The sequence below is a fragment of the Stigmatopora argus genome, chromosome 24, assembly GCF_051989625.1.
Source record: "Stigmatopora argus isolate UIUO_Sarg chromosome 24, RoL_Sarg_1.0, whole genome shotgun sequence".
Lineage (NCBI taxonomy): Eukaryota > Metazoa > Chordata > Actinopteri > Syngnathiformes > Syngnathidae > Stigmatopora > Stigmatopora argus.
The window spans coordinates 4,080,052-4,094,479 of record NC_135410.1 but is presented as its reverse complement, the minus strand read 5'-3'; the positions used below and the strand labels follow the sequence as shown (position 1 = coordinate 4,094,479).

The following is a 14,428-nucleotide window of genomic DNA, read 5'->3' as shown; positions in this document are numbered from 1 at the left end:
GACATCAATTGTTCGATGCTTATGCAATCCGTATATCATTAATATTCTAATAGTCATTAATATGACCCACGCCAAAGCATATTTTACCTGCTCAGGGCAAAACAAGGAATGTTTCTCGTGCACTGAAAAACATTCCATGCCTCTCCCGTCCTAGGGAAATCATGCCTATCCTAAATAAATTATTTTATCTAAACCAGCCAGGTACAATTTACTTAATAATTTGGATGAATGCAATTTCTGCATTGTTATTTTCATGTTTGATATTAGCAACCAAATAATTCTTAATACTTAATACTTAAAGTCTAATTCGGAAATCCCCCCTATATTGCTAACGCACCCAAGGGTAGATAAAATCACTGGCTGAGTTGCTCCAGTAACCCACTTGTCTAACCCCCACCAAAAAGACGTGCTTACTTAAGATAAGAGCCATTTTCTGTAGCTCACTGTTATCACAATTCTGTCGTCAACGTACGGGGCAGAGGCTTTATATTCGGGGGGGGGGGCGTTCCACTTCTGGTTGCAATAATCTTTTCTTCATGCTTACAAAACTCTTTTCTATTCACTTACAAAACTTTTCTATTCACTAACCAAAATATTTTCTATTTACTTACCAAAAATCTTTTCTACGTTCATCAAACCTTCCACATCCCTCAAATTGGGACAGAATCCATGCCTCTCCACCCATCGCGGCAGACACAGGCAACCCCCCCCCACTACGCATCCGCACATACCCCACATCTGGCAGCCCTCCGATCTCCATTCTGCAGTCTGGCAACAAACCCATCTCCCTTGTCACTTTCCGATCCATATTAATCACTTACTTAATAGTTTAAACAACAATTCTATTCTAAATTCACCAAATTGATCTCAATACTTCGTGATTTACCCAATATCTCTGAACACACCAAGACCACAAGTCCCTGACTGTCTCTTAGCGGAGTCCCTGACTCTATTCTTGTTCTACCTACGTCGGTCGGTCTCCATTCTGCAGTCTGGCAACAAACCCATCTCCCTTGTCACTTTCCGATCCATATTAATCACTTACTTAATAGTTTAAACAACAATTCTATTCTAAATTCACCAAATTGATCTCAATACTTCGTGATTTACCCAATATCTCTGAACACACCAAGACCACAAGTCCCTGACTGTCTCTTAGCGGAGTCCCTGACTCTATTCTTGTTCTACCTACGTCGGTCTAGACCTCGAACATTCATGTTCTACCTACGTCGGTCCAGACCACAAACATTCATGTTCTACCTACGTCGGTCCAGAACAAAAACATTTACGTTCTACCCACGTTGGTCCAGACCTCGAACATTCATGTTCTACCTACGTTGGTCCAGACCTTGAACATTCATGTTCTACCTACGTCGGTCCAGACCACAAACATTCATGTTCTATCTACGTCGGTCTAGACATCGAACATTCAACACTACCGCAGTGATAATACTCATTTAAATTATCACACTTCACGGAGACAGAAATCAAAGGGTGAACTCATGATCTTTCTCGTTCCGAACCTGCCCTAGTTCGGGGAACTCGTCACCAGATCACCGGAGCGGCGAGGGAACAGACGTCGGGTTTACCCTTTCAATGGAGGAATGGAGGATGCTGTCGACAGTCTTTATTTTGCCCTTCGTCGTGCTCCGTCACCACTCTGGCAGTTGTTGGCGTGTTGGGTCCGGGGTATCGGCACCAAAGTATGATAGATCTGTAAAACAACTTCAGGAGCAGGTTAAGAAAGAGGGAGACCAATTTCAAGGAGATAAGTTTATTACCAGATCCAGGATGGGGAGAGGTCGAACGGCTGCGAACACACAGCCTATTCGCCGCGACTCTCTCCGAACTAACAGTTTACGTGTACATACACACATACACATACGTGTACATACAAACATACATGTATATAAGCACATATATATATATATATATATATATATATATATATACATATACATATATACACATATACACATATACACATATACACATATACACATATACACATATACACATATACACATATGCGCACGCGCACGCGCACGCGCACACGCACACGCACATGCATGCATACGGTAGGTCTTAACACTCAGCCATTTTTTTGTTAAAGAGCCTGACAGCTGATGGGAGGAAGGATCTGCGGATCTGAGTCTGATAGCAGAAAAAATTCACAATCGGTGTACTTTGGCTTGAGATATTTTCATAGTCGTGATGCAGATGTAACGCAGCCGCTCGCGGAGTATTTATTCCCTGGGTTAATCTATCATTTAAGTCACTCCAAAGTACAAATCTCACTTTTGGCCTATCCTGCAGTGAGGGTGCCGCAGTCTATTGCTAAAAGAGCTTCGGAGGGACTCTACAGACTCATGTAGGGGGTGGGAGGAGCTGTCCATGATGGACATCATCCTGGTCACCGCTCTCCCACTTCCTCCACAGAGTACAAAGGACAGCCCAGAACAGAGCTGGCCCTCCTGACCAGCTTATTCAGCCTGTTTCTGTCCCTCTCCGTGCTCCCGCATCCCCAACAGACCACTGCATAAAACACTGTAGATGCCACCACAGTGTCGTAAAAAGTCCTCAGCAGTGTCCTGCACACTCCAAAGGACCGTAGACTCCTCAGTAGGTAGAGGCGCCTCTGGCCCCTTTTATACAGGGCATCTATGTTTGTGGACCAGTCTAGTTTGTTGTTGAGGTGAACACCCAGGTACTTAAAATTCTCCACGATTTCAATGTCTGTACCCTGGGTGTTCACCTGAGTGGTCTGTTGAGGATTCCTCTGAAAATCGATGACCATTTCCTTTGTCTTACTGGTGTTGATGTAGAGGTGGTTTCGCCTACACCAGTCAACAAAGGCTGTGATGACTCCCCTGTACTCCAGGTCGTTCCCGTCCGTCACTCATCCAACAATAGCGGTGTCGTCAGAGAACTTCTGGAGGTGGCAGGTGTCTGTATTATGTTTGAAGTCTGATGTGTAGAGGGCGAAGAGGAGTGGGGAGAGCACTGTGCCTTGTGGGGCCCCCGTGCTGCAAGCTACCACATCAGACGTACAGTCCTGGAGTCTCACATATTGTAGTCTGTCAGTGAGGAAGTCAATGATCCATGCGGCTAGGTGGTTCCTTACTTCAGCCTCTTCCAGTTTCCCTCAGTAGGACCGGCTGAATGGTGTTGAACTACTGGAGAGGTAAAAAAACATCATTCTCAGTGTGCTTCCCGTGTTCTCCAGGTGTGAAAGAGACCTGTGCATCAGGTAGGTGGTAGCATCTTCCACACAAATGCCTGGACGATAGGCAAACTGCAGAGGGTCCAGCTCTGCATTCATCAGGGGGCTGAGGTGATTGAGGATGATTCTCTCCAATGTCTTGTTCAGGTGAGAGGTTAATGCTACCGGCCTGAAATGGTTTGGCTCCCTGGGGTTTGCAGTCTTTGGAACTGGGACCACACAGGAAGTTTTCCTTAAGGTGGGGACCTTCTGCAGACTGAGCCTGAAAATATGCAGAATCACTTGATCCGCACACACTCTCAGTAGTCTGGAGCTGAGGCCGTCTGGACCGGTAGCCTTCCTTGCCTCGATCTTCTTTAGCTGTTTTGTCACCTGATCGACAGTAATGCAGAGACCGGTGGAAGAGGGGGAGGAATAGGAGGTGGAGAACGATGGGGGAGAGTTGCTTCTGGTCTGGGGGGTCAGGGGAGTGGGGACAGGACTGAATCTGTTAAATAACTGATTCAGTTTATTGGCCCACTCCCTGTCTCCGGACTCTGGGTCTTTCTCACTGTTGCCTCCATGGCCCGAAATGGTCCTCAAGCTCCTCCAGACCTCCTTGGTGTTGCCTCTCTGGAGTTGGTTCTCTATCTTCCTCCTGTAGATGGTCTTTCCCTTCCTTATCTCTCTCTTCAAATGGTCCAAGAGGTAAACAATGGAAACAGGCAGAAATGTGACAAACAACTCATCGAGTTTAATAAACATAGCGCTGTGACCGTCAATGCGATACAAACAATGGCGTTGAAGTATCTCATTGAGTGTGCCGAGTGTTGGAAGACGGAACCTTTCTATACGGTGAGGGCGAGGGTCAGGATGAGGGTAATAATTTAGAATAATCTATTCACATTATCTAATCTAACGCTTATCCGAAGTCTTTTCGCGGGGGCAGCAGCTTCAGCAAAAATCCCAGACTTGCCTCTCCCCACCCACTTATCCACCTCTTCCAGGAGGATGTCCGAGGTCGGCCCTGCGGCCTCCCTGTGGGACATGCCGGGAACACCTACCTAGTCCAGGGGGCATCCTGATCCGATGCCTGAGCCAACTCATCTGGCTCCAGTACTTATCACAGTATGAGCCCCACTTGTAATTTCGTATTTCAACTTGTAGATAGACAAATACAACAGCTTGCGGCGACTGGTTTACACTGAGTTATTCACCCTCTGCCAGATCTTAACCTTCGATAACGTCATTGCTTTAAATTATGCCGAGGGAAATTATTATATACATATTTTTTATTGTTACATTTCAATAGTTTATGAATCTTTGAGTTTTAATCATTTATTTCTGAATATTCTTTGGCAAGATTCTGTCAATGTGTGTAAAACGCATAAGGACTCATCAGAAACTATATGGCAATTTTAATTTTTCATTTTTGTTACTGGGTCCTGTTACGTAAACCTTTTAATAAATGGTGCTCATTGCATTAGACTTGATAATTTATTGATTAATGCTGTGGCTTCTTTGTGTTTTCCATTCACAGGAAAGTGAAGGGATGTACTCTCGATGTCCACCCAACAGAGAAAGCCATTTTGGTCCAGTATGAAGTAGAAGCAATGATACTTGGAGAGCAAGGAGATGCCATGATTGGCGGTCGCAAAGAGTGTCAGAAAATGTATAAAGTGTTGTTTATTTTACTACTGTTATTTTATTTGGATTTTTGACAACTTTTTAATGTTTAAAAATGTCGTGAGGCCAAGATTGAAGAATGATCAGGTACACATCAAATTGATAGTTTAATGTTTCTTTATGTTGCAGGATTCGTCTGAAAAGCTTAAATTCCAACACAGACACATCATCATTGGCTCAGAAAGTTGTGGATGAATGCCATTTGATTCATCCCTCAAAACTTAATGAAGTTGAACAACTGCTGTTCTACCTCCAAAACCGCAGACAGGCAAATGGTATGATGACTTTCAGATTTACAATTCCTTTTATTTTTCGAAAAATATGCCATCCAAATTATAAGTTGCTATATTAAACTGCTAATTATTTCAAAAGGTTGTATATAATAGATGAGTTAGCAGTAGTAAAGTAAAGAATGTAGAAAGAAACCTATCATTTAAGTCGGGTTAAGGCTCAAGTACACCGCTTGCAGTTTGTTTGCGTTCACGACATGGTAGGTATTCAGAAGCATACCAATCAATCTGGAAATTCTACCAACCGCGAAACATTTACGATCTCACGGATGTAATCGTGGGCATGACGCACAAGTGAATTTTTTCCGGGCGTCATCGCCCGACCAGGTGAAATTGACACAATTACCCCGTGCTGGAAAAGAAGTTTAGCACGGATACAAAATAAAACCTTTTTTGTTTTTTTGCAAAATAAAGCACTCTTCTCAACAAGGTTTGAAGACTGTCCATAATTATCATTTTCATGATCAAATAAAATATTCAGTTTTTCATGAGCTTCAAATGTCCTTATGCAGAAAAAGACAGTCGTAAGACAATTTCAATTTAGTTGTTTAGTGATAAACCAACGAGAAACAATGGGTTGCACTTATCTTTTGTTTATTCACAAGTGATATTCATGGTAGGACGTGTCCGCTTCTTGTTTTTCTGGAACTAGGCTGTTGCTAGTTTGCGCCTGAATTCGTGTGTTCTCCTGAGAGCCTTTGTGATTTCCTGAGTCTGATAGCAGAAAAAAATCACAATCGGTGTACTTTGGCTTGAGATATTTTCAGAGTCGTGATGCAGACGTAACGCAGCCGCTCGCGGAGTGTTTATTCCCTGGGTTAATATATCATTTAAGTCACTCCAAAGTACAAATCTCACTTTTGGCCAAAGTATGAAATAAACTGCAATTTATAGTTTGCAAAATATGATGAATTTCAGAGAACAAGGTTTCTATATAAATAGACCAGTCAAATTATTTATTGAGATTTTTATTTTGCTTTTCACAGATGACCAAGAAAAAAAATACACCTCCCCTCGAGATTTTGCTTCTTATGCAGGTGTTGAGGTAACAAATCAATTTTAGGTTTAAAAATGAAGTTGTGAGTGCAAATATTGAGTTGCATTGTGACCGGACGTTTGGTCGACGGACGTTTGGTTGACGGAGACTTGGTCCCCGGACGTTTGGTCGAACGGACGTTTGGTCGAACGGACGTTTGGTCGAACGGACGTTTGGTCAACGGACGTTTCGTCGAACGGACGTTTCGTCGAACGGACGTTTGGTCGACGGACAGTTCGTCGAACGGACGTTTGGTCGACGGACAGTTCGTCGAACGGACGTTTGGTCGACGGACAGTTCGTCGAAGGGACGTTTGGTCGACGGACAGTTCGTCGAAGGGACGTTTGGTCGACGGACAGTTCGTCGAAGGGACGTTTGGTCGACGGACAGTTCGTCGAAGGGACGTTTGGTCGACGGACAGTTCGTCGAAGGGACGTTTGGTCGAGGGACAGTTCGTCGAACGGACGTTTGGTCGAGGGACGTTCGTCGAACGGACGTTTGGTCGAGGGACAGTTCGTCGAACGGACGTTTGGTCGACGGACAGTTCGTCGAAGGGACGTTTGGTCGACGGACAGTTCGTCGAAGGGACGTTTGGTCGACGGACAGTTCGTCGAAGGGACGTTTGGTCGACGGACAGTTCGTCGAAGGGACGTTTGGTCGACGGACAGTTCGTCGAAGGGACGTTTGGTCGACGGACAGTTAGTCGAACGGACGTTTGGTCGACGGACGTTTTGTCGCCGGATTCGCTCGCTCTCAAAATTATAATCATGAGAGAGAGAGGGAGAGAGAGACAGAGTTTACTATTGAAAGCGATCAACCAGGTATTCTCTCTCTCTCAAAATTATAATCATGAGTGTTTGTAATTGTATTGACAATGTAAGAGCATTAATATCTAAATATCTAATATCAAAATATTGTATTATTGGCGTGTGTACATGTTATTCGTCGCCGGATTCGCTCGTATTGGCGTGTGTACATGTTTTTCAAACTACGGCCCGCCGGCGATATATGGCCTGTTAGGCTTTTTAATCCGGCCCGCCGATGTTGTCCAAATTATAGTAAAAATCAATGACCTCATTCATTTCCCTTTGCCCTGCAATACCCTCGTTTCCCCAATAGATGATGTACTAGTCTAGACCTTTGTTGGAGTGTAACTTGGAGAACAACATGCCACTCATCACTCTCAATTTAAAGACTGCTTTCTTTCGTTGAATAATAATATGTTCTTAACGTTGAAAGTAAATTTGAAAATAAATTTTCACCTTCAATTGAGTCTTTTTTTCTTGCATTTCAATCCCCAGGTTTGATAAATTACATTGCGTGTCCAAAGGCTCCTGGCCCGGCCGGCCCCGCTGTCAAATTTTAGTATCCATTCTGGCCCGTAAGTCAAAAAGTTTGCCCACCCCTGGTATAGACAAACTTGCCTCTTTTATACTATTATTGTCCCAAATTAAACACATTATCAATAAGCTGCCATTGACGGCGGTAGACGTCCGATTCATGTTGACTGAGGTGCAGATGCTATTTCTGTTATCAGAGCTCCATCAAGTGGATATATAACGCAGCAGTCAACATGAATCTGACGTCTCCGGCTGTCATTGACGGCGGTAGACGTCCGATGAACCTTCATTCTCTCTATAACTTGCAATACAGCAACTTGCAATACAACAAGATGTTGAAATATCAAAATTATCAATAAGAGCACTCTTAACACATCGGCTGCCATTGACGGCGGTAGACGTCCGATGAACCTTCATTCTCTCTATAACTTGTAATACAGCAACTTGCCATACAGCAAGGTGTTGAAATATAAAAAAATATCAATAAGAGCATTCTTTGGTGTTGAAATTGTCCGATGAGTTAAATGAGTGCTCTTATTGATAATTTTGATATTTCAACACCTTGCTGTATTGCAAGTTGCTGTATTGCAAGTTGCTGTATTGCAAGTTGCTGTATTGCAAGTTGCTGTATTGCAAGTTGCTGTATTGCAAGTTGTTGTATTGCAAGTTATAGAGAGAATGAAGGTTCATCGGATGTCCACCGCCGTCAATGGCAGCCGATGTGTTAAATGAGTGCTCACTTGGTACAGTGCCTTGTGAATGTATTCATACCCCTTGAACTTTTCAACCTTTCACCACATTTCAGGCTTCAAACAAAGACCATACCCCGTGTAACGGGGGTTCCGGAACCCCATACTCCTGGTGTACACCCCACAAGACTGCTCGGGGGACACGGTCGAATGCCTTCTCCAATTCCACAAAGCACATGTAGACTGTGGTTGGGCGAACTCCCGTGCCCCGGTTTTTGCCTCGGACAAGACGAGGGCTGCGTGCCGTTTGGCCACCCGGTACCCGTCAGCTGCCTCCGGAGTCCCATGGGCCAATTTCAGCCTGAGGGCATCCCTCACCGCCGGTGTCCACCAGGCAGCGACCACCTTGCGGCCGCAGCTCCGGTCTGCGGCCTCAGCAATAGAAACATAGTCCACTCAGACTCAATGTCCCCCGCGTCTTCACGGACATGGGAGAAGGTCTGAGGTGGGTATTGAAACTCCTTCTGACAGGGGACTCCGCCAGGCGTTCCTAGCAGACCCTCACAAAACTTTTGGGTCTCCCGGGCTGCACGGGCATTCGTCCCCACCATTGGAGCCAACTCACCACCAGGTGGTGATCGTTTGACAGCTCTGCCCCTCTCTTTACCCGAGTGCCCAAGACATACGGCCGCAGGTCCGATGACACGACCACACAGCCACTGCGGCCTAGGGTGCACATATGGACAACCTTATGCTTGAACATGGTGCTCATTATTGTCGAGTTGCAGAAATCCAACAATAGAACAACACGTGTTCTGATCAGGGGGGCCGTTCTTCCCAATCACTCCCCTCCATGTTTCACTGTCATTGCCCATGTGATCATTGAAGTCCCCCAACAGAATGAGGGAGTCCCCCGAAGCAGCACTCTCCAGCACCCCCTCCAATGACTCCAAAAAGGGTGGGTACTCTGAACTGCTGTTTGGTGCATATGCACAAATAACTGTTAGGTCCCGTCCCCCCTATGTCGAGCCGAAATTTCTCAACCTCATGCACTAGCTCAGGCTCTTTCCTAACCAGAGAGGTGACATTCCACGTCCCAAGAGCCAGTTTCTGCAGCCGGGGATCGGACCACCAAGGATTCCTCCTTTGGACGCCGCCCAACTGTCGACGCACCCAACCTCTTTGGCCCCTCTCACAGGTGGTGAGCCCATGTGAGAGGGAACCCACGTTGACTCTTCGGGCCGTGCCCGGCCGAGCCCTATGGGTGAGGCCCGGCCACCAGGTGCTCGCCATCGCCCCCCTCCTCCGGGCCTGGCTCTAGAGTGGGGCCCTGGTGACCCACATCCAGGCGAGGGAAGACATCTTCCAATAATGTTGCTCATCATAAGAGGAGATCTGAGTCATGCTTTGTCTGGTCCCTCACGTCAGACCAGTTTGCCATGGGTGACCCTACCAGGGGCACAAGGCCCTAGACAACATAGCTCCAAGGATCACTGGGATACACTTTTTTTGCATTTATTTTATCTTGTGTAGGTAGTTAATGTTCAGCCATTTCTTGGCTAAGATAAGTTGAATTTGTCAAATACAGTGTTAAAGATCAATTCTTCATTTTAAATTAAATGTACTCTGTGTTATAGATAGTGACTGACCTTCCTACTCCAGAAAATAAGACCTTCTCTATTTTTTAGATCAATGAAGAGGCAAGCATTAACAGCATTGATGAGTATTTGGAGCTGCTGTATGAAGACATTGAAGAGAAGATCAGGGGAGCCACACTGATCTTTCAACTGGCCCGTAACCCAGACAACTTGGAGGAACTCAAACAAAATGGTGTGCATTATTTCAAAATATAAACACGTTTTCACTCTGCCTATAAAGTAATTTTAGGGTTAAAATGATTGCACATGGGCGGCCCGGTGGAGCAAGTGGTTAGCGAGTCGACCTCACAGCTCTGGGGTCCTGGGTTCAAATCACGTCCACCTGTGTGGAGTTTGCATGTTCTCCCCGGGTCTGAGTGGGTACTCCGGTTTCCTCCCACATTCCAAAATCATGCATGGTAGGCTAATTTAACACTGTAAATTGCCCCTAGGTATGGGTGAGTGTGCTTGGTTGTCCGTCTCCTTGTGCCCTGCGATCGGCTGGCCTCCAAAACAGTGTCCCCTGCCTCTGGCCCGGAATCAGCTGGGGTAGGCTCCAGCAACCGCCCCGACCCTAGTGAGGATAAAGCGGTTCAGAAAATGAGATGAGATGAGATGATTGTACATTTTCCATTACAATTAACATCAATAGTCAAAATTATATAAAAAAGAAATACACCAAACTCATCTCCAAAACAGATAGACATATACCCAAATTATAAAGACATTTACGCATGTTCATTATATTTCTGAGCTGCTAATCATCACGGGGTGCTATAGCGTCTTATCCTAGGTAACTATGGGAACGAGATGGGGTACACCTTTAATCAGTTCCCATCCAGTCTTAGGGCATAAGATATGAACAACCATCCACTCACATATTCACACCAGCTGACCACGCTTGGTTATGAGACATGGGAGCAAACCGGAATGCCCGGATAAAACCCACACATGCACAGGGAGTAGAAACTCTCCTCATGAGCTCATAATAATAATAATAATAATCGGACATAGGCCCTGTCGTCATTATCACAACACAAAAAGCCTACTTGTCATCACACGCAGAAACTGCGTGTGACGAAATTGATGGTGCTTCTCCATAAGCTACGTTTACTCGGCAAAAGACCTAAATAAATGTAAGTTACGGATTTGTAATTTGGCACATCGCCTTGGATTGAGCCCGTAATCCCCGAACTATGAGGCGAACGTGTCATAACCACATTCACTGTGCCAATTCTCAAAAGTACAATTAAGAAAATATATTTTCATGCCTATACTCATCGCATCTCCCATCTCATCTAATTTTCTGAACCGCTTTATTCTCATTAGGGTTGCGGGGGGTGCTGGATCCAATCCCAGCTGTCTCCGGACCAGAGGCGGGGGACACCCTGAATCGCATACCAAGGAGCAATTTAGAGTGTCCAATCAGCCTACCATGCATTTTTTTTGGAATGTGGGAGGAAACCGGAGTACCCGGAGGAAACCCACACAGGCCTGAGGAGAATATGCAAACCTATACTTTCATACTTATTTTAATTTATTAAGTTTAAAAATATATTCTCATATAAATATCTAAATTAGCATAGCAAAGTGTGAAAACTTTTGGATTTTGTTGCTTTCTGCAAATTTGAATATCATGTTGCCTGATCGTCATGTAAGTCACAAGAGATAAACAGATTTTGATATAACTAATACAGCCCCAAAATTTACATTTTAATCTTTTAACTGAACATATAACACAGTACAGGGTGGAAAAAGTATGTGTACCCGGAGGTCAATGACCTCTACCAGAGCTAATTTCAGTCAAATGTCATCCAACATGGAGCTCACTCATTATGAGAAGTTTACAGGAGTTGATTAAAACTCCACTGTCCTTTTAAAAACTCACACATTTTTAAAGCGATGGGTGGGTGTCAAAGTGATTTATACTGACCTAGATGTCTGCTAGCCAAGCTTTCAACTCTTCAAGCTCCACCATCGGTGGGTAAGTCCCAGAATGATTTATGTTTAAGAAACATTGTATTTAAGAAAAAAAGAACTGGTCATGTATACAGCACCTTTAACCAAGCCATGGTGCTAGGGGACCCATGTCATAAACCAAAAGGACTCCTCGGTGGTCATTTATTAAATATCAGATGCCAAAGTGTGACCAAATTCATCATTTATTAAGTAACTCAAACCTTGATTTTTTTTAATGCTTATCCGAGACCTGGTTAAATGCAAACTAACCGATGGCACGACTACATATACAGGTTACAATAACTTCAGAAGAGACCGTGTGAGAAACCGTGGCGGAGGGGTGATGTTCTATGTTAGGGAACACCTTAAACGAAAGCAGATAGAATGGGTCAACATACACAAACTTGAATGCAGCAGCCTTAAAATATCTCTATCCCACAAATAACCTTTATTGGCATATACAGACCTCCATCCCCCTCTAATACATTCTATACAGAGCTTCGGGCCCTACTTAGGGAATGTGACACAAAAAATGAAGTTATCTTGCTTGGAGATTAAATATTAACTGGCTCGACAAATCAATGGCTCGGAGACAGTTGAAATCACTGTTAACTAAAATTAACTTTACACAACTAATGAAAAGTTCCACTAGACCAGGGGTCACCAAACTACGGCCCGCGGGCCGGATACGGCCCGCCGGCACATTTGGACCGGCCCTCTGAACAATACCAGAGACGCTATCGGATGTTTTTTATTTTATTTTTTATTTTTTTTATGCAGCCCGCCGGCACATTTGGACCGGCCCTCTGAACAATACCAGAGACACTATCTGATTTTTTTTCCTATTTGGCCTTGAAGACTGGGACGTTTTAATCTTGTGTTTGGTTCATTGCACCCCTGCTGAGCCCACAAATCATCCCAGTGAAGCGGGGCTTCGCATTGCTTCTTTGGTGACACGCGCGGGGAGAGTGTTTCCCTTTGATGCAGGTGGGCACGTCCACCGTTGCATGCACGAGCAGTGTTACCGAGACATCTGGACGATCGCAGGTGAGGGCGGAGCCCTGGGACCATCGCGGACTATTCAAGCATATAAAAACTGCAACCTGTTTGAGAACGGAATAATGGCGAAAAAGTTAGGTGAGAGAAAAATTGATTCAGAATGCAGGGTATTTAACCTGGAGTGGACAAACGATTATTTTTTTGTTCAATGCAAAGAAAAGGCTGTTTGTCTCATTTGACAAGAGACGGTGGCGGTATTCAAAGAATACAATCTTTGCCGACACTATGAATCCCGTCACAAAGACAAGTACGATAGCTTGCAAGGCCAAATACGAGCAGACAAACTCTCAAAGCGAAAAAGTGGACTACTATCTCAGCAGAACCAGGCATCCGTTCGGGCCAGCTTTTGGGTTGCTAAATTGATAGCAAGCAGCGGTAAGCCTTTCACTGACGGAGAGTTTGTTAAGAAATGTATGGATACTGTCGCGGAGGAGGTTTGTCCCGAGAAGAAAGATGCATTTAATGCCGTAAGTCTGTCGGTGAGTACAATGACCAGACGCGTTGAAGAAATCGGGAGTAATGTATATGCCCAGCTGCAGCAGAAGACGAAATAATTTGACTTTTTTTCCATTAGCACTGGATGAAAGCACGGACGTGCAAGACACAGCGCAACTGCTCATTTTTATTCGTGGAGGATCTGGCAGCCCTCCAAAGTCTCAAAGGGACTACAACGGGAGAGGATATTTTTGACAAAGTGTGCCAAACCATGGAGAAGTTGGACCTGGACTGGTCAAAGCTAGCTAGCATCACGACTGACGGGGCTCCTAGCATGGTGGCCGAAACTCGCGGTCTAATAATGGGACGCATGAACCGGGAGTTGGAAAAAAGGGGTCTCACCGCCCCGCTACGAGTCCACTGCCAAATTCACCAGCAAGCACTGTGCTGCAAAATGTTGACGTGGGATTCTGTAATGACGGTTGTGGTGTCGTGCATAAACTTCAGAGCAAAGGGAGAAGATTGTGCATGGCACAACAGAAAGTTAATGTTCCATGGCTTTTTTTTCTATGAAGAACCCAGAGAGAGTTATTTAGTTATTATTTATTTCATAAATAGTGTTATTTATTTCCTGTTTTTTCTGTGAAGAACTCAGAGAGGTTTATTTAGTTATTTATTTCATTAATAGTGTTATTATATGTTTCCTGACTTTTTTTCTGTAAAGAACCTGAAAAGGGTTATTTGGTTATGTGTGGCTTTCTGGAAAACAATAAAAAAAATTAAGCTCCCCTACGATCGTCACACTTTTTCTGTTACAAACTGACACCGGCCCCCCATCAGAGAAGGGAAAAGTTATGTGGCCCTCACAGGAAAAAGTTTGGGGACCCCTGCACTAGACTAACTGCTTCCGAAACGTGCGCAGATCTGATCTTTTCCAATAAGTGTGAGAGGATCCATAAGATGTTCAATATGATTACAGACTATTATCAGACCATAACCTCATCCTATTCTCAAGAAAGCTACCTAAAAATAGATAATGTGCTCAGAAAACCATATCAGAGCAGATGAGAGTACCAAAAAGGGAGATATCAAATC

General features: G+C 44.5%; 1 protein-coding gene across 3 annotated transcripts in view; it reads left to right on the top strand.

Annotated features, from left to right (window-relative positions):
- Positions 1-14,428, top strand: part of kifap3a (kinesin-associated protein 3a) — a 118,113-nt gene that overhangs the window by 14,769 nt on the left and 88,916 nt on the right. For 2 of the 3 annotated variants that reach the window (XM_077594754.1, XM_077594756.1), the window contains exons 2-5: positions 4,743-4,874; positions 5,018-5,163; positions 6,165-6,223; positions 9,932-10,073. In XM_077594754.1, coding sequence (XP_077450880.1) covers positions 4,743-4,874; positions 5,018-5,163; positions 6,165-6,223; positions 9,932-10,073 — 479 coding nt within the window. Of the gene's footprint in view, positions 1-4,742; positions 4,875-5,017; positions 5,164-6,164; positions 6,224-9,931; positions 10,074-14,428 lie in introns of those variants that run through there. The other variant, XM_077594755.1, reaches the window with a different exon arrangement.